General features: G+C 35.8%; 1 protein-coding gene across 2 annotated transcripts in view; it reads left to right on the forward strand.

Annotated features, from left to right (window-relative positions):
• FCHO2 (FCH and mu domain containing endocytic adaptor 2) overlaps window positions 1–24,841 on the forward strand; it is a 125,398-nt gene that overhangs the window by 7,104 nt on the left and 93,453 nt on the right. For both annotated transcript variants that reach the window (XM_053657232.1, XM_053657231.1), the window contains exon 2: window positions 8,847–8,938. In XM_053657232.1, the coding sequence (XP_053513207.1) occupies window positions 8,847–8,938 (92 nt within the window). The remainder of the gene's footprint in view (window positions 1–8,846; window positions 8,939–24,841) is intronic.

Below are 24,841 nucleotides of genomic sequence, written 5' to 3' on the forward strand. Positions count from 1 at the left end.
TTATAACCATTATGATGTAATAGGTAAAACACAGAAGAATACAGAAAAAAGTAGAAATTACTATAGCCTTTTCCTCTATCCTCTGAGATCCTTACAAATGCACATTTTAAAATGGGGGTTCTACTGTGTAGTTTGTATCTAGAGTTTTCAAGTGATGCTAAGCATTTTTCTAGTGCGACTAAGTATTGAAAATATTTTCAGTGACTACATAGGTTTCCATGGAATGGAGAGGTCAAATTTTTTTGACCACCCCTCTCATTTGGACAGTTAGGTTATTGATAGTTTTGTTTTATTATACCTATAAATTATACAGACTGGAGATTTAAGTGTTGAAACAAAAAAAGATGCCAGTTTAAGAGGCAGCCTTCTGTTTTTGTAAGCATAGCTTGAACAGTTTTTGAGAAAGCTGAAATTGTTAAGTAAGTTTTATTATTTTCATTTTGAAAGTAATGAAAATTACATTCATGTAAGAATTACAGAAAATTCGAAAGATATAAAAATGAAAAATACAACTGCTATTTTTGTTTAATCCATATGCAATATCTATTTAGATAGCTTTTCGGATTTAACTTAAAGGATTTAAAGAGGTGAGTTATAATTAAAAAGATTAGGGAGTAGTATCTGACGGGTGAGAAAACAGTTTTTTAATGTGATAAGATTTATTTCCTTCAGTCCATTGACAAATGTTTGAGTAAATATGTCAAACATTTGTCAAGGTTTGACTGCTGAGCACTTCTCATTCCACATATTTTAATCATTGTATTTTGCGTTAGCAATATTTTGTCAGTAGTTCTGCAGAATAGTTTTGGTGGTCCTATGTGAAAAATTGCTTCCATATATTTTATTCTTTTTGTCCAGCAGTTTTCAAGGCAAAAAAGCACTGAGGGGCTGTCATTGCATATTTGTTGAATTCCCATCAAAAGTGTTTAAGAAATTCTTTGCTAAAGAGGCAGTTCTTCAAAGGAAATAAAAGTATCTTTAGAATTAGATGTATTTTTAGTTAAATGTTTTATTTTTGTCTTTCAGAGAAAGCTGATAAGGTGAGACTCTATCAGGCATGTGTTAATATTATACTTGGGTGTTACTTGTCCAAGGTTTTCTAATAAATGTTGGTAAAGAGCTATAGTAAAAGGGGAATGTAGAAAGGTAGGAAGTGATGTTTGTTTGTTTGTTTGTTTGTTCATTTATTTATGAAGTAGCCTGGAGTTCAAAGGAAGGTTAAGGCATATTATTGTTCACAGGACAGCACCTCCTGACCTTTCTCTTCTCCCTCCAAAATATATATATTTTAATTGGAAGGGTAAAATCAACTTTTTAAAAAAGATTTTATTTATTTCATTTTTAGATAGAGGGGAAAGGAGGGAGAAGAGAGGGAGAGAAACATCAGTGTGTGGTTGCCTCTCTCATACCCCGCACTGGGGACCTGGCCCACAACCCAGGCATGCACCCTGACTGGGTATCGAACCAGCAACTCTTTCCTTCGCAGGTCGGTGCTCAGTCCTGAACCACACCAGCCACAGCTTAACTTCTTAGTTCATAGACTCTATACTCTTATCTTCTGCCTGTTATTCAGCTCTTGGACTCGAAAATTTAAGTGTTTAATTTACTGTTGCCTTTGAAAGAGAAGTCAGACCATTAACTAAAATCTGTGGGGTTTACAGTTTTGCGTTTTTTCTGCTATTACTTTTGTGGCTCTTAAAACCTAGATGAGATCCATTTTAGTTAAAATAGAAATTTCATAGCCTTGTTAATGGAGGTACACATTTTTTCAAATGGAAATATGTTATATTATATTTTATAATCTATTTAAGAAACTTTCAGTATAAAGTTATAAAATCAGCCAGAAAAAAATGACTTTGGAGTTCCAAAATAAGATTGATGACTAATTTAAACTTTAAATCTGAAATTTCAAGGATATCTTATTCGTAGATTACATTAGGCTTGAAAAAAATAGGAGCATTTTAGTGACTTGGTTACCTTATTTACAACTTATCTTTTCAGCTAAATTTCACTTCAGTTGCTAATTTAAGTGCAAGACAATATGCAGAGTAAACCTCATTTTCATATTAAAAAGTAGTATGTTACTGTATTTGAAAAGGAATCTGAACTGATACATATCAAACTGTTAACTGCAGTCATCTTAGTTAAATTAGAGTGGTAAGAGGAAACAGTAGGAACTGAGTTTTTAAAAGACCTGTATGATTCTGGACTTTTATTTTTCAGAGGATGGTAAAACTTTCTTCCTACTTTATCCTAGGAATATTATACAAAGATTTTTAACACTTATCTTTATTGAATTATAACATCAGTTGATGTTCTCTGAAAGTCATAGCTCTTTGTAAAGTACATTAAGATTATCAGATAAAAGATCTTATTTTAGTGCAGACCTTCATAGCAGTTGTCCTCCTTGGGCCAACAGTAGTGTTAATAGCTGGTTTTGTCAGTTAATACTGAAAATTTCTCTGCAAGAATTTATTGATTAAAAAGCATAAAAATATTTACTGAACTTTTTGGACAATGTCATTGAGCCGTATTGTCCTTTCCATACCATACTGTGCCATACCATACCACACCATACGGGTCAGTCATTTCAAGCCTACAGTTCAGCGGTTTTTGGTAACATTCACAGTCAGTTGTGATAATACTTGCCATCATTATTACAGCCAATTTAAAAACATTTTCATTACCTCAAAAAGAAACCCTGTACCTTTTATAATCCCCTACATTACTCCCGCCCCCACCTGCCACCCCAAGCAACCCACTCATCTACTTTCTTTATTTTTATATTCTGGACTTCAATATGAATGGAATCATCCAATAGTATGTGGTCTTTTGTGACTGGCTTTATCTTAGCATACTGTTTTCATGGTTAATCAATGTTGTTGCATATATCAGTGATTCTTTTATGCCTGAATAATATTCTAGTGCGTGAGTATATCACATTTTGTTTATTGATTTGTCAGATCATGGACTTTTGGGTTGTTTCCATCCTTTGGCTCTTATGAATAATGCTGCTAATACGCATTCTTGGTCAGATTTCTTTGTGAACATATGCATTTACTTGTGTCAATTAAATGAATGAATAGCCAGCTGCAAAGAAGCTCATGACTGATTACTAAATATCTACTCTCGAAAATCTAGCTACAGGTGTTCTTCATTTTGTGCTTTGCTTTATTGCGCTTCACAGATGTGTTTTTTTTTTTATAAATTGGAGACAAGACCTTCCAACCAGCAAAAAGCTTACGGCTTGCTTTTTTTGTCACACTCACTTTGTTACAGTGGTCTGGAACTAAACACTGAGGATTGTCTGTGTTTGGTTCTGGGTTTTTTTGTTTGTGTTTTTGGTGGGCGGCAATAATGTTACATTGATTACGGTGATGGTTGCACAACTCTGTAAATACCCTAAAAATTATTACAATGTACATTTTAAATGGGTGAATTGTATAGTTTGTGAATTACATCTCAGTAAAACTGTTGTAAGAAAGTAATTAAAAAATTTGAGCAGAGGTAATAAACAGCCATTGATAAGCAAGATTTTATATCAACAGTTGTAGTATACTTGGGAGAAAATTGCATTTTGAAACTGCTTTTTATGATAGCTCTTAACTCTGTTATATCTATATTGAAGACTTGGCTTATTATTATTTTTTATTGGAAAGTGATTCTGTACTCATTATTCCACTTTCCAGAAATAATTTGCTGTCAGTAATTTGGTGTATATGCCTTCAGATTCCTTTCGTATACATACTTATATGCAACATGTTATTTTTTCAGTGAAAATGAAATCCTACTAGGTTTCTGTTTTCCACTTTCCTTTTTAACTCAATAGAGTTTAATTTTTTTTACCTTAAAAAAAAAAAAAGCAACATCAGGCCTCCACAGAAGAATGGACCATTATGAATGCTATAGTCATCTGCTACCAATGAACATAAATAGCAACCATATCCAGCTGTTAGGGAGGGCTGACCTTTCTAAGTAAATATGATTTGACCATTCAACTAAAAAAAATCTTGCTTATATGCGGAACCTCCCTGTATATTTTTCAGCAGTTTCCTATAAGTCTATAATTATTTAAAAATAAAAATTAAAAAATATATTGTTCTTATGAGGAAGATACCAACCTCCAGGAATCAAGATAGCAAGAACCAATTTGTTAAGACAAGACAAAACCCAGTAAAACTATTCTCCAAGAGAAAAATGGAATCTCCCAACGTCCCATTTTTTTCTTTTTTTAAAACAACCTTATTGAAGCATATTTTTTCTGTCATAAAAGGTACCCATTTTAAGCATGCAGTTTAATGGTTTTTAGTACCTTTACAGAGTGGTGCAACCATCACCATAAATCAGTTTTAGAGTATTTTTATCTTCCCAGTCATTAGATCCCTCATGCTCATATACAGTTAATTCTCTTTTCCACCATTAGTTCTAGGCGGCCACTAATCTACTTTCTTTCTCTATAGATTTCACTATTTTGGACATTTCATATAATTATACAAAATGTGGTCTCTTGTGTCTGGCTTCTTTCACTTAGTAAAGTATTTATGAGGTTCATAAAGTAGCATGTGTCAGTGTTTGTTCCTTTTTATTGTTAAATTGTATTACATTTTATGCTATACCTCATTTTGTCCATCCACTTACCAGTTGATGGACATTTGGGTTGTTCCATCAACTGGTAAATGGATGGACATAGGACATAGGTTATGTCCATCCATTAACCTATTTCCATCCAACCTATTTCCACAGGTTATTTTTGGCTATTGTATCTTTTTTTTTTACCGGCAGTATAGCTGGGTAGATTTTTTAAATTAATACTTAAAATCTGCAAGTTTTTTCTGCTGTAGTCTTTTAAAAACACTATTATTTCATTTTAGGGTATACTGTCATTTGTTTAAACAGTGATGTTAGTGGATGCTTTTGAATTGTTTCTAATTTTTAACTTTACAAACAGCACTGCATTGAGTATTCTTCCACATATTTTTCGTATGTGTATTTGTGATACAGAGTTCTAAAAGAGGAATTTGTGAATCAAAGGTCATGAACATTTACAGATTTAGTAAAATATTGAAGAACAGAAGACTTCTTTAGTCATAATTTTATTTTATAGTAAGGTCTTTTGTTGTGTTATTTGTACATTTGTGTATTTTTAGTTAGCCAAAGAAAAGAAAGTTCTGTTTGCTCAAGTTAGTGAATATGTTAAGAAAAAAAATTGTGTTAAAAATAATAGGAATGTATCCACTTCAAGGTCTAGTGTAATGAAATGAATATGCAATCCAGAAATTTTTCTTATTTTACTTTTCTTTGTATTAGAACCATCTACTATAAAGGTTGGTGGCTACTATAAAAGTTAATAGAAATTTCATGGAGGTACTTTTAGTTAAAAAATACTGGGTAGTCTAAAAATGGTGGCAGAATTATGAGTTATGGTCATAACTTGCAAGAGTGGTTTCTCTTCCTATTTTCCCAGAATTTCAAATATTTTGTGTGACGACGCCAAAGCCCCATAGGTATAGACCACATTGCTCCGTCTCCTCCTGTATTTTTTACATGTATGTGAAGTGTACGTTCAGTGCATCATCAACTTATCAAGGTTATAAAATAAGTTTTTGATAAGGTGACACTAAAACCTGGGTTCTTTGCTAGACACCTTGACTTAGAATTTTTTAAGAGTCATTTTGAGGTATTAAATGTTTTGCTTTGTTTGTACCAAAGAAAGAGTTATGATTAACAAGTATTTGTGTTAATAGGTTTGTGAAATTGTTTTAAAAAAATGGCGCCTAGAGTCAGACTCATTACAGTTTTTGACATCAGTAAATGTATAAATCTCAAATAGGTAGAGATGACAGACGGATTAGTAATCATGCAGGGCATTTATGTTTAGCTTTTAGTGCCTCTTGAGGCAGGCAGGCAGGCTTCTTTCACATCACATCCTTACTAGGAGGATTTTACAAGTGAAGACTCGAGGGTTGGAATAGCTAGTACTTTTTCCTAAGGTATATTATGTTACTGTTACTATTTTAATATTATATATATATATAGTAAGCAAATTAATACACCTTATTCCTTGTATTGGGAATTTTAAGTAATATGCTGTTTGGATATCTGAACATCCCAATAAAGAGCTTACTCCTTCACAAACTTAATGAGAACCCAGATTTCTGAATATTATTTAACCTCTTCTTTTGATTGCTTAATTTTTAAAGTACTGTAACAGAGACACAACATTCTTGGGACCTTCTTGTACGAATTACAAGACAGTTCCCATCTCCTTAAAAACAATAGTTTTTTTGTTTTTTCCCTTGTAAGCCTGGTAAAGGTTTTTTTTTCCCCCCTAATGGTCTTTGCTGGTTTGCATAGCCCATCACTTCCAGCTGTTTTCCAGTTTGCCATTTATGCATAATGCACATTGGGAACCCAGGTAACCTGGACTGGTTAGAATTATGTGCAAATGAGAACTAGATGGTGTTGTCAGGTGAGAACTTCGGGGCATGAGAGCTTTAGACTTTGGATTTTAAGGTTTTAGATTTTAGGGTTTTTTTTTTGAGGGTTCATAATATTGGAGTTGGTGGATCATCTAATCACTTGTAGTTTCTATATTATATTCAAGTAGTGGAATGAAGCCCTCAGAGGTTTCAGGCCTGCCATTATTTGTAATTTTATTTAGTAATCTGCATATTTAGTAATTGCATATAGCAATGCAAAATGATGTTATTTTGCTTGCTATAGCTAGTGGTGATGGTTACCTCAAAAATGTTCTTTTTTTGGCTGGAATAAATTTTTGTGAAAAACCCAGGGGAAGTAAAAACTACAGTTATATAATAAACTTTCTTTATCTTAAAAGTGAAAAACTGTAGAAGCCATGTGGATGTGTTTGGATTCTTAAGAGACTGTAGCTTTATGTTCTATTTCTGAAAAATGGAAATGGATGTTCAAAATGCTAAGGATATTTATATTATCTCCTTATAAGTAAAACATTTTAATTTGTTTTATGTGTGGAAAACTAATTACTTGGTGTATTAGCTGACGTTTGTTAGGGATCACTTCAACATATCTACAACCCATGGAAGTTTCTGTGTTTCCTGTTTTTGACAAATTTTGGAAAAATTAGGTTTCACGTTGTTTAACACTTGGCTTACAGCACTGTTTTTTGTTTCCAATAAATATATTCAGTTTTCCATTATTTTATTTTCTTTGAAGAAAAAGAAAACTGCTCACTGAGGAGAGTTGTTGAGTTTGGTTTATTGATAACCTTTTATTGGATTGGCAAAAAAGTACATTTAGTTTTTTTCATAAAGTAAAAGACACATCATTTTCACAGATAACTCTATTGATTTAGATATTTTGAGTATGTCGGCTATCTCCTGCTATTGGCTTCTAGTGGGTAGAGGCCAGGAGTGCTGCTGATCAGCTTCCAATGCACAGACAGCCCCACAGCAAAGAATTATTTGGCCAAAATGTCAATAGTACCAGGAAACTTTGCAAACCACTTTTGACACATTTGATCAGTCATAGCACCTTCTCCATACACTGCACAAATCTTATGTTTCAGTGTGTTTTTGCTTTCTTGAAATAATAAAGCATAATACGCTGAAAATGTTGCATATCCTCTTTTATCTTTAATTTTAAAATGGCTGCACAAAAATGCATCAATTTGGATAAGTTTTTAAAAAATGAATGCTGATATGACAGCTATTACAATACACTCTAACAGAATTGTTTTGAATGAAGTTATAGACAACTAAGTGCTACTAGAGCCATCTTACAGAAAAAAACTAAACGAACTTTTTGGCCAACCCAATATTTCACCTGTAACATTCATGTTTTCAATGTTTTCTTTGTTGTTATGACTTGCTAATTTAGCATTTATTGGATTAAATAACAGTAAAGGTTTCGTAGTGTTGTATAAAGGTTTTGTAGTACTATCTAGTCATCTGGTTCTGTTAATTTCCCATTAATTGAGGGCGAGCCAGTAGACTGTTACTGTTCTTTTGTTAAAATTTTATCTACTTTCTCACTTCTCAAATTGCTTAAGTTTACTGAGAGATATATTAGCAATTATAAAGTACCTTGTAGTATTCAATGCTTATATGCTTAGTAATATGTTGTCTTGACTCAGAAGTCAAGACTTAGTAATTTTAAAGCACATACTTTTGAGTTAAGTCAGCAGTTTTCAGCCTTTTCATCTCATGACACTCATAAACTAATTACTAAAACTTTGTGGCATACCAGCATATATTTTTTGCTGATCTGCCAATAAAAAATAGCTATAATTTTGATTTATTCATACTGGATGGCTATTGTGTTGGCTTTTGTCATTTTTTTAATTTGACAGTCTGAGGGAAAAGAGGTCAATGCCCCTGACTAAACAGTCAGGTATTGCATGTTTTAAAGATTCTTTCAGAGTACCAGTTTGTCATGACAAGCCAGCTGAAAGTCGAGTTAAATAATCAGGAATCCCTTAATGTGTGTTCAAGGAATTGAATTGGTATTTGATAATGTATTTAAAGAGGTCCATGTTTATTTTTTCCAAATTATGTTGCATATTATTTCTTAAAATTTCAGACTTAGTTTCATTAATATGTCCCTTATGAGTGATTATAGAGTATGCATATGTATGTGATATGGTTGTGTATGTAATAAATTATAAATTTCATGAAACCTTACAGCATTTCTTTGATCCAGTTTAAAGTCGTATATGAACAACAGTGGTCACATTTAGGAAGACAGGTCACCTAGATGTCAGAATTCCATATTAGTTAATGCAGGGTTATTCTTGTCATTTTGATCTTTGTTTCTCTGATTCTTTTATTATTACTTTTTGTTACACTAAAATTTTTTTTAAATTGTAGGGGGAAAAAAATAGTGGCTTTGATGTCCTTTACCATAATATGAAACATGGACAGATATCGACAAAAGAACTAGCAGATTTTGTAAGAGAAAGGTATGTATTTTTTTGTCATTTAACAATTCATTATAAGTTAAATTTTAGAATATAAGTACCAGTAATTGAAAAAAAATTGGTTGTAAAGCAATCAAGTACAGTTGTTAAAAATATACTATAGTTATTTTGGGTTGGCCAAAAAGTTGTGTGGTTTTTTCCGTAAAATAAAAGAGACATTTTTTATTTCACCAATAACTTTATTGATGTGGACATTTGAGTAAATAGGCTATCTCCCACATGGTATAACATTGATTGTTCTCAGTTAACATCTTGATTTGATCGCTATCAACTTCAACTGGTCTACCTGACTGTGGAGCATCATCCAGTGAGGCATCTCCAGCACGAAACTTCTCAAACCCCTTTTGACCTGTTTGATCAGTCACAGCACCTTCTCCATACACTGCACAAATCTTTTTAATTTTTTGTGTTTCAGTTGTGTTTCTACCTTTCTTGAAATAATAAAGCATAATATGCCAAAAATTTTGAGTATTTTTTCTATCTTCAGTATTAAAATGGCCACACAAAAATTCACCAGTTTTGATAAGGGTTTCTTAAAATGCACACTGATATGACAGCTGTCACAATACAGTCTGAACAAAATTGTTTCCAATGAAGTTAAAGACCACTAAGCGCTACTAGAACCTTCTTATGGAAAAATCCAAATGAACTTTTTGGCCAACCCAATACTTTAAAGCAGGGGTCCCCAATCCCCATTCCACAGACCTGTATCTGTCTGTGGCCTATTAGGAACCAGGCCGCACAGCAGGAGGTGATCTTGAATGTAATGTGCTTGAATCATCCCGAAGCCATCCCCCTCCCATCCCTGGTGCATGGAAAAATTGTCTTCCGTGAGAATGGTCTCTGGTGTGAAAAGGTTGGGGACCACTGCTTTAAAGTGGTAGTTATCTGTGACCTACACGGCAGAGGGCTAACTAAATAGTGGCTCCAAGTGGCATTTGTTTAACTGGTTTACACATCACTGCTTGCAAATATTATCTACATATTTTTCATTGATTGTGATAGCAAGATGTCACAATAGAAATATTGAACTTTTTAAAAAATTTTTTATTGATTATGCTGTTACAGTTGTTCTATTCCCCCTTTCATTCCCCTCCACCCTACCCCCCATCCCCACCATTACCCCCCCTTTAGTTTATGACCATGTGTCTCAAGTCCTTTAGATTCTATATTTCCCATGCTATTCTTGCCCCCCCCCATCTATTTTCTATCTACTGTCTATGCTACTTATTTTCTGTACCTTCTCCCCCCTTCTTCTCCCACTCCCCTGTTGCTAACCCTCCTTGAGATCTTCATTTCTATGTTTCCACTCCTGATCTAGCTGTCCTTTTAGTTTGCTTTTGTTTTAGGTGTGGTTGTTAATAACTGTGAGTTTGTTGTCCTTTCACTGTTCATGTTTCTTTAACTTCTTTTTCTTAGATAAGTCCCTTTAACATTTCATATAATAAGGGCTTGGTGATGATGAACTCTTTGAATTTGATCTTATCTGAGAAGCACCTTATCTGTCCTTCCATTCTAAATGAAAGTTTTGCTGGATAGAGCAATCTTGGTTGTAGGTCTTTGGATTTCATGACTTGGAATACCTCTTTCCAGCCCCTTCTTGCCTGTAAGGTCTCTTTTGAGAAATCTGCTGACAGTCTGATGGGGACTCCTTTGTAGGTGACTGTCCCCTTAGCTCTTGCTGCTTCTAGGATTCTCTCCTTCATTTTAATCTTGGCTAATGTAATGATGATATGCCTTGGTGTGTTCCTTCTTGGGTCCAACTTCTGTGGGACTCTCTGAGCTTCCTGGATTTCTTGGAAGTCTATTTCCTTTGCCAGATTGGGGAAATTCTCATTTATTATTTGTGCAAATAAGTTTTCCACTGGTGGCTGTGCCTTTCCCCCTTCTTGTACCCCTATAATTCGGATGTTGGAGCGTTTAAAGATGTCCTGGAGGTTCCTAAGCCTCTCCTCATTTCTTTGAATTCTCGCTTCTTGACTCTTTTCTGTTTGGCCATTATTTGCTTTCTTCTGGTCCACTCCATTGATTTGAGTCCCAGTTTCCTTTTCATTGCTATTGGTGTCCTGTGCAATTCCATTCATTTCAATTAGTTTCGTCTTCATATATTTGTCTAATTTGTCGGTATAATCAACCAGTTCTGTGAGGATCCTGATGACCAGTGTTTTAAACTGTGCGTCTGAGAGTTTTGCTATTTCTTCATCACTTAGATCTATGGGCTCTGGGGCTTTGAGATATTCTTGCGACATTTTTGGTCTGTTCTGGCCCTTTAAGTGTGAGAAGCGGTGCCTTGGACTCCCAGGTCGCTGGGTTGTGACGCTGTATGTGGGGGCGTGGTCAGAGCGGGGAAATGGCGGCGCCCTCAGCTGTTTCTCACACCTGGGTGAGGATTAGCGTCTTAGGTGGTTCACCTGGGCCGGGCCACTCAGAGTCGCTGGGTTATGATGCTGTATGTGGAGGTGGGGTCAGAGCGGGGAAATGGCGGCGCCCTCCACTGCTGCTTGCCGCGGGGACCCGCCGAGCCCCGGTCCAACCGCCCACTCCCTCGCCTGTCCGCCCGCGCACAAATGCGCGACCACAGTCAACACGCAGCACCGCTCCCCCGCTGTCTCCCCCGCGTTCGCTCACTAGGTCCAGCCCTGCGCCTGGATTCCGTACGTCTGGATTCTGCGCCTGAGTCCGGCTGACCGAGACCTCCTGTGCAATCCTGCTTCACCAGCCGCTGGTTTCGCCCCTTACCGGTCAGGCTGAAGAATTTGTTGTTAACGGACTTCCGAAAAGTTCAATTTTCCGTGTTCTGGCTGTGTTTTCTGTTGCTAATATTTAGTTGTCTCTAAACTTGGTTGTGTGAGAAGGTACGGCACATCCACCTATGCCTCCATCTTGGCGGAAGTCCTCCCAGTTCCCTTTTCATTGCTATTGGTGTCCTGTGCAATTCCATTCATTTCAATTAGTTTTGCCTTCATATATTTGTCTAATTTGTGGCTATAATCAACCAGTTCTGTGAGGATCCTGATCACCAGTGTTTTAAACTGTGCGTCTGAGAGTTTTGCTATTTCTTCATCGCTTAGATCTATAGGTGGGGCTTTGAGATCTTCTTGTGCCATTTTTGGTCTGTTCTCGCCCTTTAAGTGTGAGAAGCGGTGCCTTGGACTCCCAGGTCGCTGGGTTGTGACGCTGCATGTGGGGGCGTGGTCAGCGGGGAAATGGCGACCCCTCTGCTGTTACGCGCACCGCTGGGTGAGGAACAGAGGCTTAGGTGGTTCACCTGGGCTGGGCCACTCAGAGTCGCTGGGTTATGATGCTGCATGTGGAGGTGGGGTCAGAGCAGGGAAATGGCGGTGCTCTCCCTGCCGCTTGCCACGGGACCTGCTGGGTCCCGCCGGTCCAATCGCCCACTCTCTTGCCTGTCCACTGGCGCACAAATGCTCGACCACAGTCAACATGCAGCCCCGAGGTCACTCGCTCGGTCGCTCACTAGGTCCAACCCTGCGCCTGGATTCTGCGCTCCCCGAGTCCGTCTGACCCAGTCCTCCTGTGCAACCCTGCTCTGCCAGCTGCTGGTTTCGCCCCTTACTGGTCAGGCTGAAGAATATGTTGTTAACGGGCTTCTGAAAAGTTCAATTTTCCGTGTTCTGGCTGTGTTTTCTGTTGCTAATATTTAGTTGTCTCTAAACTTGGTTGTGTGAGAAGGCACGGCACATCCACCTATGCCTCCATCTTGGCGGAAGTCCTAGAAATATTGAACTTTGAAGGATAAAATATTACCTTTTAAATAAACGTCAGTAAACAACATGCTAAAATAACTTGAAAAGACTACACTTTTTGAACTTACAGTTATGTATTGTTATAACTTTTATTTTAAAAACTTCTCTAAGTATTTTAAATTCTGCAAATTTAAAAGATGTGGTTGTCTTTAAGATTTTATAATAGTTAATTTAGAAATTATTAAAGCTGTTTGGTGCACCCCACTTGGTAATTTTTAAATGAAAACATTTACAATCTTTACCTTGATAATATAGGGATATTTTGCCTTAAGATACAATACTTCATTTATTCTTTCAGCAGTATATATACAGTGTCTGCTGTGTGTCAGGCACTTTTCTAGATTCTGGGAATATAGTGGTAAAGATACAAGTTCCGTCTACTTAGAGTTAACTGGTAGGAATTGGAGAACAAATTTTTTCATGTAACACCAATCTTCTTATGGCTTCCACCACTCTACTGGAGTTAAGAGGGCCTAAAAAAGCTCTGAGTACTATGGATAAAGCTATCCCTCTCTGTACCATCATTGGCAGGTTTCAAGGAGAGGCCCCAAACTCTGCATCTCTGGAATGTCCCCTAGCCTGCCTTCTTCCCCAACACTTGCATGACTACCATAACTAACCACCTTGAGACCATTGTTATTATGCCTTTTAGCCCTGTTTTATATCAGTCTCTATAAGAAGTCCAGGACTCCTGGGCCACCTCTTCTTTGCCTAGAATCTACCCCTTTTTGATTCTGTAAGCGGTGAGACAATCCCTTCTTCCTCTTCCCCTTCTCTCTTTCATTTTTCTTTATAAAAATTAAACTGTCTGATGCAGGCAATATGTATTTATTTGTCTTAGAATATAAACCTCATGAGCACAGGGATTTTTTGGGTGACTTTTGCTTGTTATTCTATTTCCTACACTTGGGAGAGTGGTGTCCCTTTAGTAGGCCCTCAGTAAAGATTTCTTAGAAAATCATTTTTATTTTTCAATTACAGTTGATATACATTATTAAATTAGTTTCAGGTATACACTCCAGTGGTTAGATATTACATAACTTACTAAATGACATCCTGATAAATCTTGCACCCATCTAACACCATACATAGTTATTAGAATATTAATGACTTTGTGGTCTGTGCTGTATTTTACATCCTCACGTAAAATACATGAGGATGTAAAATACATCCTCACGACTATTCTGTAATAACTCATTCCCTCAAACTCCCTCCCATCTGGCAGTCATCAAAATGGTCTCTCTGTGAGTTTGTTTCTGTTCTGTCTGTTCATTTATTTGTGTTTTTAGATTCAATTGTTGATAGATACGTATTTATTGCCATTTTATTGTTCATATTTTTTGTTCATATATTTTGCTCTTTTTAAAGAAGACCCTTTAACATTTCATGTAATACTGGTCTGGTGGTCATGAACTTTTTTTTTTTTTTGGTCTAGGAAGTTCTTTGTCCATTGATTCTGAATGATAGCTTTGCTGGGTAGAGTAGTCTTGGTGGCAGGCCCTTGCTTTTCATCACTTTGAATACTTCTTGTCAATCCCTTCTGGCCTGCAAAATTTAAGTTGAGAAATCAGCTCCCTTATAGATAACTAACTGCTTTTCTCTTGCTGCTTTTAAGACTCTTTGTCTTTAACCTTCTGCATTTTAATTATGATGCATCTTGGTTTGGGCCTCTTTGGGTTTATCTTGTTTGGGACTCTGCCCTTCCTGGACTTGTATGTCTATTTCTTTCACCAAGTTAGGGAACTTTACTGTAATTTTTTCCTAATAGGTTTTCAAATTTTTACTTTGCATCACATACCCCCATGATGCAAATGTTGTACAATTGAAGTTGTTCCAGAGGTTCCTTAAACTATACTCATTTTTTTGGACTCTCTTTTTTCCTTTTTGCTGTTCTGATTGTTTTTTTCTTTTTTATATTCCAAACCACTGATTCGATTGTAGGCTTCTTCTACTCTGCTGTTGATTCCCCATAAATTATTCCTCATTTCAGTTAGTGTAGCCTTCATTTCTGACTGGTCCTTTTTTATGCTGTTGAAACTCTAACTTCGTTGAGCATCCTTATAACCACTGTTTTGGACTCTGCATCTAGTAGATTGCTCGTCTCCATTTTTTTTTTAGTTCTTTTCATGGAGTTTTGATCTGCTCTTTCATTTGGACCATGTTTCTTTGTCTCCTCATTTTGTCAGCCTTCATGTGTTTGTTTCTGTGTATTAGGTAGAGCTTGCTACTATGTCTCCCAGGCATGGTAGACTGGCCTAATGTAGTAGGTGTTAAGCAGGGTCCAGTGGCACAGCCTTCCTGATCACTCAGGCAGGGCACTTCAAGCGTGCCTTCCGTGTGGGCTGTGTATACCCTCTTCTTGTAGATGAGCCTTGATTGCTGTTGGTGCCTTAGTGGGAGGGATTTACCTCCAGGTTGATCACTTACAGGACTAGCTTTGACCACCAACCACTGACCTTCAACCACCTTGGAGGATCAGCTGTGCAGGGGCCCACCCCACAGAGTGGGACTTCAGCAGGAGTCTGGTGCCCACTGAGTTTGCCCCTTGAGTATGTTGCTTGTGGGGGTGAATGGGTGGTGATGCTTCTAATGGTATAAAGCTGTCCACTGGGTACAGTGGCTCTGGGGCCTCCCGGGAGGTACAGGCCAAGGTCAGCTGCTGCCTGTGTACTGCTCAGGGCCATCCGGTGTGAGTTACAAAATAATCTGCAAATAGCTACTGCTTGTGTTGGCCTTGGAGATGCTCAGCAAGGCCAAGCTGTGAACCAAGGCTGACTGTTGCTAGTGCCACAGCTGGGGCCATTTGGTGAGAGGTACAGGGCATGCCAAGGTCAGATGCTGCTTGTTAAGAGATTGTAGGGAAATCTGAAGCATGAGCCAAGATAAGCCATTGGTATGGAAAAGTTATTGGAAACAGCTTGGTGGAACTGAAATTTGAGTGTGACGGGTCCTCAGGGAATCACTTGGGCCCAGAAAACTTTGTGAGCCAGGTTGATGGAGTCTCAGATATGGTACCCACCATCAAAAGAACATTGGCCTCTGCTAGCACTTTTATCTGAGAGAAAGCTGCCCCCTAGTTTTTGCCCTGATTCCAGACAATTTATTTCATTCCCATATGTCACTGGTCCTTTTTAAGCTGCTGCCCCATTGCTGGAGCTTAGAGAGAGTCTGAGAAGTCTGCGCACAGGCCTTTAAGAGGAACTGCTTGGGGACTACAAAAGCCCTCCCTATGTCTCTTTCAGCCTCAGCCCCCACTGGTTTTTACATCCAGAAATTATGGGGATTTTTCTTCCTGGCACTGGAACCCTGAGCTGGGAGGCCTGGTGTGGGGCTGGGACCCCTCATTTTCAGGGGGACCTTTGAAGCCAAGATACCTCTCCCAATTTTTATCTTCCATATGTGGGTGTGGGACCAGCTCTTTCAGTGTCTTGGCCTTTTGCCAGTCTCTGTGTGGCTTTTTCTTTAAGTCCCTATTTGTACAACTTTTCATTCAGCCAGATTATAGGCAGCTCTGAAGGATGGTTTTTCTGTAGCTGCAGTTTTAATGTGGCTGTGGAAGGAGGCGAGTACCGTGTGTTTACCTATGTTGCTATCTTGACTGGAAGTTTAGTAAAGATTTTTTTTGATAGAATGAATCTCTTAACTTCATTATCCTAATCCAAAACATTATTCTAATCCTATCCATTATTGTTGCCTAAACTTTAGCAGTAGCACCTAACAGGTCTATCTACATTCATTCTTGTTCTTCTGGAGTTTATCCTTTGCACTTTAATTGGAGTGCATTTTAAAAACTACAGATCAGTTTATTACTTCTGTTTAAACCATTTCAGAGATTTCCCATTACTCTTATGGTAGACCTGCATAGTCTGACCAAAAACTACTTTCAAACTTTAGGTCACACCAGACTATACTTTTCTCTCCAGAGTCATTGGCCATATTGACAGGCTTCTTCTAGTCCAGGCTTTGTACGTGCTTATTCCTGTCTCCACTTTGTTGATTCCTGTTTATCCTTTAGAGCTCAGCAACGTAGTCACTTTTTTAGGAATACTTTTCCTAATGTCTTTGACTAGATCCGAAAAACTTAACTAGATTCTCTCTCAACTTCCTAAAGCTCTTTATGGTATTTATAACATTTTGTAATTACTCACTTTTGTTAAAAGCATACAATATTCTGTTTTGTCACACTGCTTAGCATGGAACCTGACACAACTAGAGGTCCTCATGTTTTTTGGAAAGAGTGAATGAGAAAGAAAGGAAGAAAAGATAGACACATAAACATATTCTGTACAGTAAGGATTTTGCATACATTATCTCATTTAGCTATCAAGACCCTAAGTCTCATTTTACAGATAAGAAAATGGGGGCCCGAAAAGGTAATTTCCTCAGTCATTCAGACTTCTTCCTCCCTCCTTTCTCCATGACACTAGCTTTATTGAGGCATAACTGACACACAGAATACTGACATTTTAAAAATATATAATGGGATACATTTTGACATATATTTACACTCATGAAACCATCACCATAATTAAGACAGTGAACATGTTCATCATCCTCTTTGTAATTCATTCTTCCTGTCCCTTCCTCATCCCTAAGCAAACACTCATTTTATTTTATTTTTAACCTCTCATTTGCTTCTGATGCTTAGGTTAGTTTGCATTTGTAATATAAATTGAATCATGCAGGATATACTCTGTTGTATGGTATTTTCAGTGTAATTATTTTGAGATTGATGCACGTCATTACATGTGTTAATAATTCATCCCATTTTGCTGTGGAGTAGTATTCCATTTATGGATATCCCAGTTTATCTATTCATCTGTCAGAGGAAGTTATACCTATTTTTTAACTTTGTATTAAGTGTATCAGTTTAATCATATAGAAGTATTTGTTGTCCGAGTCCTATTTCACAGCACTGTTTGTGAGATTCATTTGTATAGAGTTTCATATAACTCATTTACCAACCTATTTATTAAATTGCATAAACATAGCAAAGTGTATTTATCTATTACTGTTTACAGTTTTAGAATTTGGGTTGTTCCCAGTTTTTTGCTATTACAGGTAATATTGCTTTGACTATTCTTGCACATTTGCCTTGGTGCACATATGTACATTTATATTTATATTAAGTGTATAGCCTTGAGTAAAATTGCCAGGTCATCAAGGATGTATCTGCTCAACTCTAGTAGATAACGTCCAAGAATTTTCCGAGGTGGTTGAACTTGTTTATTCTACCAGCAGTCTTGTTTGAGAGTTTTAGTTGCTCCATATTCTCATCAACACTTGGCATTGGCAGTCATTAAATTTGAGTCATTCTGATAAGTAGCAATATCTATGGTGGTTTTAATGTATATTTCCCTGATGAATGATGAAGCTGAGCATCTTTTCATATGTATTTTTTCCATTTGCATTTTCTCTTTTATCAAGTACCTGTTCGTGTCTTGCCTGTTTTTCTGTCCTGCCCCTTTCTTAAAAAAATGAATTGAAGGAATTCTTGATATATTTTGGGTAAAAGCACTTTGTCAGTTATGTGTTACAAATTTATATAAACTCACTTATTTTAAAATATATTGATTTTGTGTTCAGCAGCCTGGCAATAATTGCTTGTTCTGAGAGTTTATCTGTAGATTCCTTTGGATTTTCTTTGTGTACATTTGTCTTGTGCAAATGACAGTTTTATCTCTTCTTTTCTAAACATTATATCTTTTATTTCTTTTTCTTGACTTACTGTGTTGCCTAAAAACATTTCCAGTGTAATCCTAATAGAAATGAGGATGGCAGGCATTCTTGTCTTGTTCCCAGTCTCACATCTCACTCTTAAATGTGATATATTCAGTTTTTTCTAGTACTTATCAAATTATGGAATTACTTTTTAAATAGTTTTTTTTAAGATATATTTTTTAAATTTTATTTATCTTTAGAAGGGAAGGGAAGGAGAGAAGGAGAGAAAGATCAATGTATGGTTGCTTCTGGCGCATCCCCTGCTGGGAACTGGCCTGCAACCCATCCATACATGTGTCCTGACTGGGAATTGAACCATGATCTTCTGGTTTGCAAGCCTGTGCTCAATCCACTGAGCTACACAAGCCAGGGCTTTTAAATAGTATTTTGATAAGGTTTGGGTTTTCTTTTTAAATCAGATGCCAGATTTTGTCAGATACTTTTCTGGTATCTATTGAGGTATGTTTTTTTACTTTTCTTTTTTTTCTCCCCTTCTTAATCTGAATTAGCATTGGATTTTTTTTTAAGAATTTATTTATTTATTTTTATGGTGAGTGGAAAGGAAGAGAAAAGAAGAGGGAGAGAAACATTGGTGATAAGAGAGAAACATCAATTGGTTGCCTCTTGAATACGCCCAACCTGGGACTAAACCTGCAACTCAGACATGTGCCCTGACCGGGAATCAAACTGATGATCTTTTGCTTTGCAGAATGATGCTCAACCAGCTGAAGCACATTAGTTAGGGCTGAATTACACTGAATTTTGAATGTTAAAATACCTTGCCATTCCTGGTAAAAACCTAACTTGGTGGAGATATATTATCCTTTTTATGTACTGGTGAATCAGTTTGCTGCTATTGTATTTAGGATTTTTGTGTGTATATGTGTGAGATTGACATGAACATTTCCTTTCTCTGAATATCTTTGTTAGGTTTTGGTGTCAAGGTTTGTTGATCTCATAAAATGATTTGGGGAATATCCCCTATTTTTGTATTTTTCTGGAAAATTTTCTGAAAGTATACTTTCTTCTTTGTGTTTCATAGAATATGCTGGTAAAATCATTTGTTTTTGGAATCATAGGAAGGTGTTAAATTACATAGTTAACTTCTGTAATAGTTATAAGACTATTCAGCTATTCCAGTTCTTCTGTGAGAATGTAAGATACATTTTAAAGGAATTTTTTCATTTTATCTAAATTTTCAAATTTATTGGCAAAAAATTAATATCTTTTAATGAACTTTTTAAATGTCTGCAACATGTATATGGATGTCTCATTTTTCATTCCTAATATTGGTTATTTGTGTCTTCTCTCTTTTATTCATGATCAGTCTCATTTAGCATTTGTTGATTTTAATAGTTTTTATAAACAACCGTTGGATTTGTGGGGTGTTTTTTTAAAAACTTTTAAAAATTTGTTATTAAATTCATTGGACTGACATTGGTTCATAGGGATTTATTGAATGTCTCTTTTTGTATTATATATTTTTTGTTTTATCACCTTCTGTTTCTTGTTTCCTTTGACTTTGTGTTCAATTTGCTATTATTTTTCTAACGTTGGGGATGGATGCTTAAATTAATGATTCTCAACCATTTTTTTCTTATATGCTTATGTAGGTCTATGGATTTCCCTTGAGCATTGTTTTTATTACACCCCCTAATTTTGAGTTAGGATTTTTATTATAATGAGTTTTAATATGAGTATATTTTGTTGCATTATGCTTTCTTCCTTGCCTCGTGGGTAATTTAGAAGTATATTTCTTAATTTTTGTATGTGTTGACTTTTAAAAGTATATTTTTACCAAAGATTACAAGCTTAATTGCAAGTTTCTGAATTCTGTTGTTCATTTCTTATATAGCCTCACTGTTTTTTTTAATCCTGTTTATTTGATCAGTTCCTGTTTATCCCATTTATTTGACCTGTTTATTTGAGAGATATATTGAAAATAATTTTGATTCTGATTTTTATTTATTCATGTAGTTCTGTCAGTTTTTGCTTTAAATGTATAGTTAAGGTCATGTTATTAAGTGGATATAAATTAACTATTACATCTTCAGGTGAATTGAAATTTTTATCATTATGTAGTGTCCTCACGTCTCTTGCAGTGTTTTTAATATTGAAGTCTACGTTTTTGTTATAATATCACTAGTTTGCTTTAGGTTAGTATTTGCATAGTATATTTTTTTCTTTGCTGTGTCCTTGTGGTTTAAATGTGCTTCTTTCTTATTTTTAAAGCCACTTTGACAGATCTTTATATTTTTAAATATATATATTTATTTATTTTTAGAGAGACAGTAACGGAGGGAAAAAGAAAGATAGGGAAAGAAACATTAATTGGTTGCCTCTGTTATGTGCCCCAATCTGGGACCTAACCTGCAACCCAGGCAAGTGCCCTGACTGGGAATAGAGCTGGCAACCAAACCAGCAACCTTTCTGCCATACCAGTCAGGGCGACAATCCTTTTTTTTTTTTTTTTAAGATGTTTACTTATATATTTTTAAAGAGAGGGGAGGGAATGTAGGGAGCAAGGGAGGGAAAGAAACAATGATGAGTGAGAGAAACATTGATCTGTTGTCTCTTGCATGCCCCCAAATGAGGACCTGGCCCACAACCCAGGCATGTGTCATGTCCAGGAATCGAACCCATGACCTGTCAGTTTGTGGGACAATGCCCACCTCACTGATCAGTAGCAGTCAGGGAGGGCTAGGGCGGCACTCTTTTTCTTTTAATTGGAATGTATAGTTAATTACATTTGGTATAACTTCAGATTATTTGGTTTCAAATATATTGTCTCATTGTCAAAACTTTTTTTGTATAGGTCCAGAAAATACATATTTTAGCTTTTGTGTGCCATCTGATTTCTGTTACAGTTGTTCAACTGTACTCTTTTAGTACAAAAGCAGCCATAGTCAAGGTATAAACAAATAAACATAGCTGTGTTTTAATAAAATTTTATTTATAAAAGCAAGCAATGGGCCAGATATGGCTGATGGTGCTGTAGTTTGCCAGCCCCTGTACTATTTTAGTATTCATTTTCTATTTCCAATTTGCTTTATATTTTTTCCTCCTCTTTCTTGCCTTTTGGCCTTTTTAAAAAAAATTGTTTTCTTTTCTTAGCTTAGAAGTAATAACCCTTCTCTACTGTTCTCTTAGTGGTTATCCTAGAGATTATAACATACTTCCTTGACCAGTTAACATCTAATTATAAATAGTATTTTTGCCCTCTTCCTGCAAATGCAGGAAGCTTATAACACTACCACCTCCTGACATGTACCTTCTATGCCATTTTCATGTATGTGTATAACTTTTTACTATGGTAATTAAATGTTTTTCATTTAAAAAAAACCTTTTTATTGTGGAAATATATACTTGCATGACATTTTTGGTTTGTATTTTTTTAACTTTATTATGGAAAATTTCAAATTTGGTCAAAAATAGAGAATGTGTTATAAACCACTAAGTACTGAACTATAGTTTCAATAGGTATTAATAGTTTCAACATTGTTGTTTAAAGCAGTTCTCTGGAATGAAATTATTATGTCTATGGATACTTACATATGTAGTATCTATAACAGCTAAGGACTGAAATAATAGTATTCATCTATCAAAGTTAATTTTTTAAAGTATTTTAATATCTAATCCAGCTGATTTGTTTTCAGGTTGTTATGTATTTTATTCTTAGTATTTTTGTAGAGTCATTATTTAGATTTATTAAAATTATTTACTTTTTTCCTGATATATTGTCCTGAATCACTTTTCTTCTGTTTTAAAAACATCTGTTTTATATTCTCTGTAATGTGGATTTGCTGGTGATGAATTCTGTTTTTGTTAGTCTGATCATATCTTTATTTTTTATTTAGAAAACTTTTTATTATGCTTTTATGGACAATTCAGACATACATAAATCTCATACAAGAGTTATGAATTTAATATAATGAACCCCCATGTTGCAACCACTGAGGTTCAGCACTTACCAAGTCATGGCCAGCCTTGTTCCCTCTCTCCATATCACTGTTATTGAATTGTTCTGAAACAGATCTTAGATTCAGAAAAATTAGATTTTATCCATTAGCATTTCACATGTATGTGTAGAAAGTAAGGGCTTTTTCAAAAAAACATTGCTGTAACATGTTAAAAATATTGTATTAGTTCCTTAGTATCACCAAATACCTAGTCAGTGCTCAGTTTTCCTTAATTGTCATACATACACAGAATACATGTAGTTGATTCCCTTCAGTAGGATCCCAGCAAGACTTACACATTCTATTTGCTTGGTATCATTTTTGAATCTCTTAATCCGTACATCTCCCTAGCTGATCTTTAACTTTTGTTTTTGTTGAGGAAACCAGATTATTTGTTCTGTAGAGGGTCCTACATCCTGGAATATATTAATTGTACATTTGTACTTCTATTCAGCATTTTCCTTTACCTCTATACTTCTCCTAAATTGTGACTTAAAATCTAGCGATGTGAATCAGATCACAGTCAGTTCTGTGTTTTGACAAGAATAATTACTATGTGGTGGTGTGTACTTCCATAGGAGGCATATAAAATGTGGTTGTGTTGGTTTTGTGATAATAGCCATTGATGATCATCACCTAAATGCATTATTTCATTAGGGGTTTACATTCATTTATATTTTTGCTGGGTATAGAATTTCGGTTGGTAGATTAAAAAAAAACACTAACACTATTTTTTACAGTACTTTTATGTTTGCAACAAAATTGAGAGGAAGATACAGAGATTTCCTGTATGCTCCCACCCCCATGCATGCATAGCCTCCTCCATTATCAGCAGCACAAACCAGAATGGTATTTTTTTAACCAAGGATGAACCTTTATTGACATGTCATAATTATCCAAAGACCAGAGTTTCCCTTGGGGTTCACTCTTAGTATTGGGTGTTCTACTGGTTGGACAAATATGGGATGACATCTGTCTGTCATTGTGTCATGCAGAGTATTTTGACTGTGCTAAGAATCCTCTGTGCCCTATTTTATTGTTTCCATAGTTTTGCCTTTTCCAGAATATCATATAGTTGGAATCATGCAGTATGTAATAGGTTTTTTAGATTGGCTTTTTTTACTTAGTAATATGTATGTAAAGTTCTTCCATTTCCTTTCTGGCTTAGAAAAGCTCATATTGTGTGAATTTACCACAGTTTATTCATTCACCTAATGAAGGACATCTTGGTTGTTTCTAAGTTTTGACAGTTGTGGATAAAGCTGCTGTAAACATCCATGTGTAGGTTGTTGTGTGGACATAAGTTTTCAGCTCCTTTGGGTAGATACCAAGGAACACTATTGCTTGGGTTAAGTGTATGTTTAGTATTGTAAGAAACTGCCAAACTACCCTCCATGGTGGCTGTATCATTTTGAATGCCCGCCAGTAATGAATGAGAGTTCTTTTTGTTCCACATCCTTGCCAGTATTTGGTGTTGTCAGGGTTTCAAACTTTAGCCATTTTAATAAGTATATAGTGGTATCTCATTATTTTAATTTGCATTTTCCTGATGGCATACGATGTGGAACATCTTTTTGTATGCTGCTTTGCCATCCATTTATCATTTTTGGAGAGGTGTCTGTTAAGGTCTTTGGTTCACTTTTTTTTAATTAGTCTGTTTTTAAAAATATTTTTATTTTTTAACTTTATTTTTATTGTTGACATTATTACAGATGTCCCCTTCCTCCCTCTCACTTTGTCCACCTCCACTCAGCCCTGGCCCCCTCTTCCTCTAACCATCACCACACTGGTGTGTGTGTTTGTGGGTAGTGCATATATATTCTTTAGCTAATCCCATCCCCTTCTTTCATCCTGTTACCCCATCTCTTCCCCCCCCCCCACATCTATCAGTGTGTTCCATGTATCCATGCCTCTGTTTCTGTTTTGTTCGTCAAGTATATTTTGTTCATTAGATTCCACATATAAGTGAAATCATATGGTATTTGTCTTTCTGTGTTTGACTGGCTTAATAATTTCACTTACCGTAATAATTTCCAGGTCCACTCATGTTGTCACAAAAGGTAAGATTTCCTTCTTTGAACAGGGGAGTATTAAGCTCTTTTCTTATTGTTTTCAGAATTCTTTGTATATTTGGGGTAACAGTTCTTTTTCCAGGTGTGTCTTTTGCAAATAGCTTCTCTCAGTCATTGACTTATCTTCTCATTTTCTTTCACAGAGTAGAAATTTACATTTTAATGAAGTCTAGCTTAAGAATCATTTGTTTTGTAGGTTGGCTCTTTGGCATTGTATCTAAAAAGACATCACTATACCCAGCATCAGCTAGGTTTTCCCCTGAGTTATTTTCTAAGAGTTTTATAGTTTTGCAGTTTGTGTTAATGTCTTTGATTTTCAGCAGATTTACTATGGTATGACTAGGTGTAGATATCTTGTTATTTATC

This window comes from Artibeus jamaicensis, unplaced genomic scaffold (assembly GCF_021234435.1).
Source record: "Artibeus jamaicensis isolate MK-2021 breed Jamaican fruit bat unplaced genomic scaffold, CSHL_Jam_final scaffold_369, whole genome shotgun sequence".
Classification (NCBI taxonomy): Eukaryota; Metazoa; Chordata; class Mammalia; order Chiroptera; family Phyllostomidae; genus Artibeus; species Artibeus jamaicensis.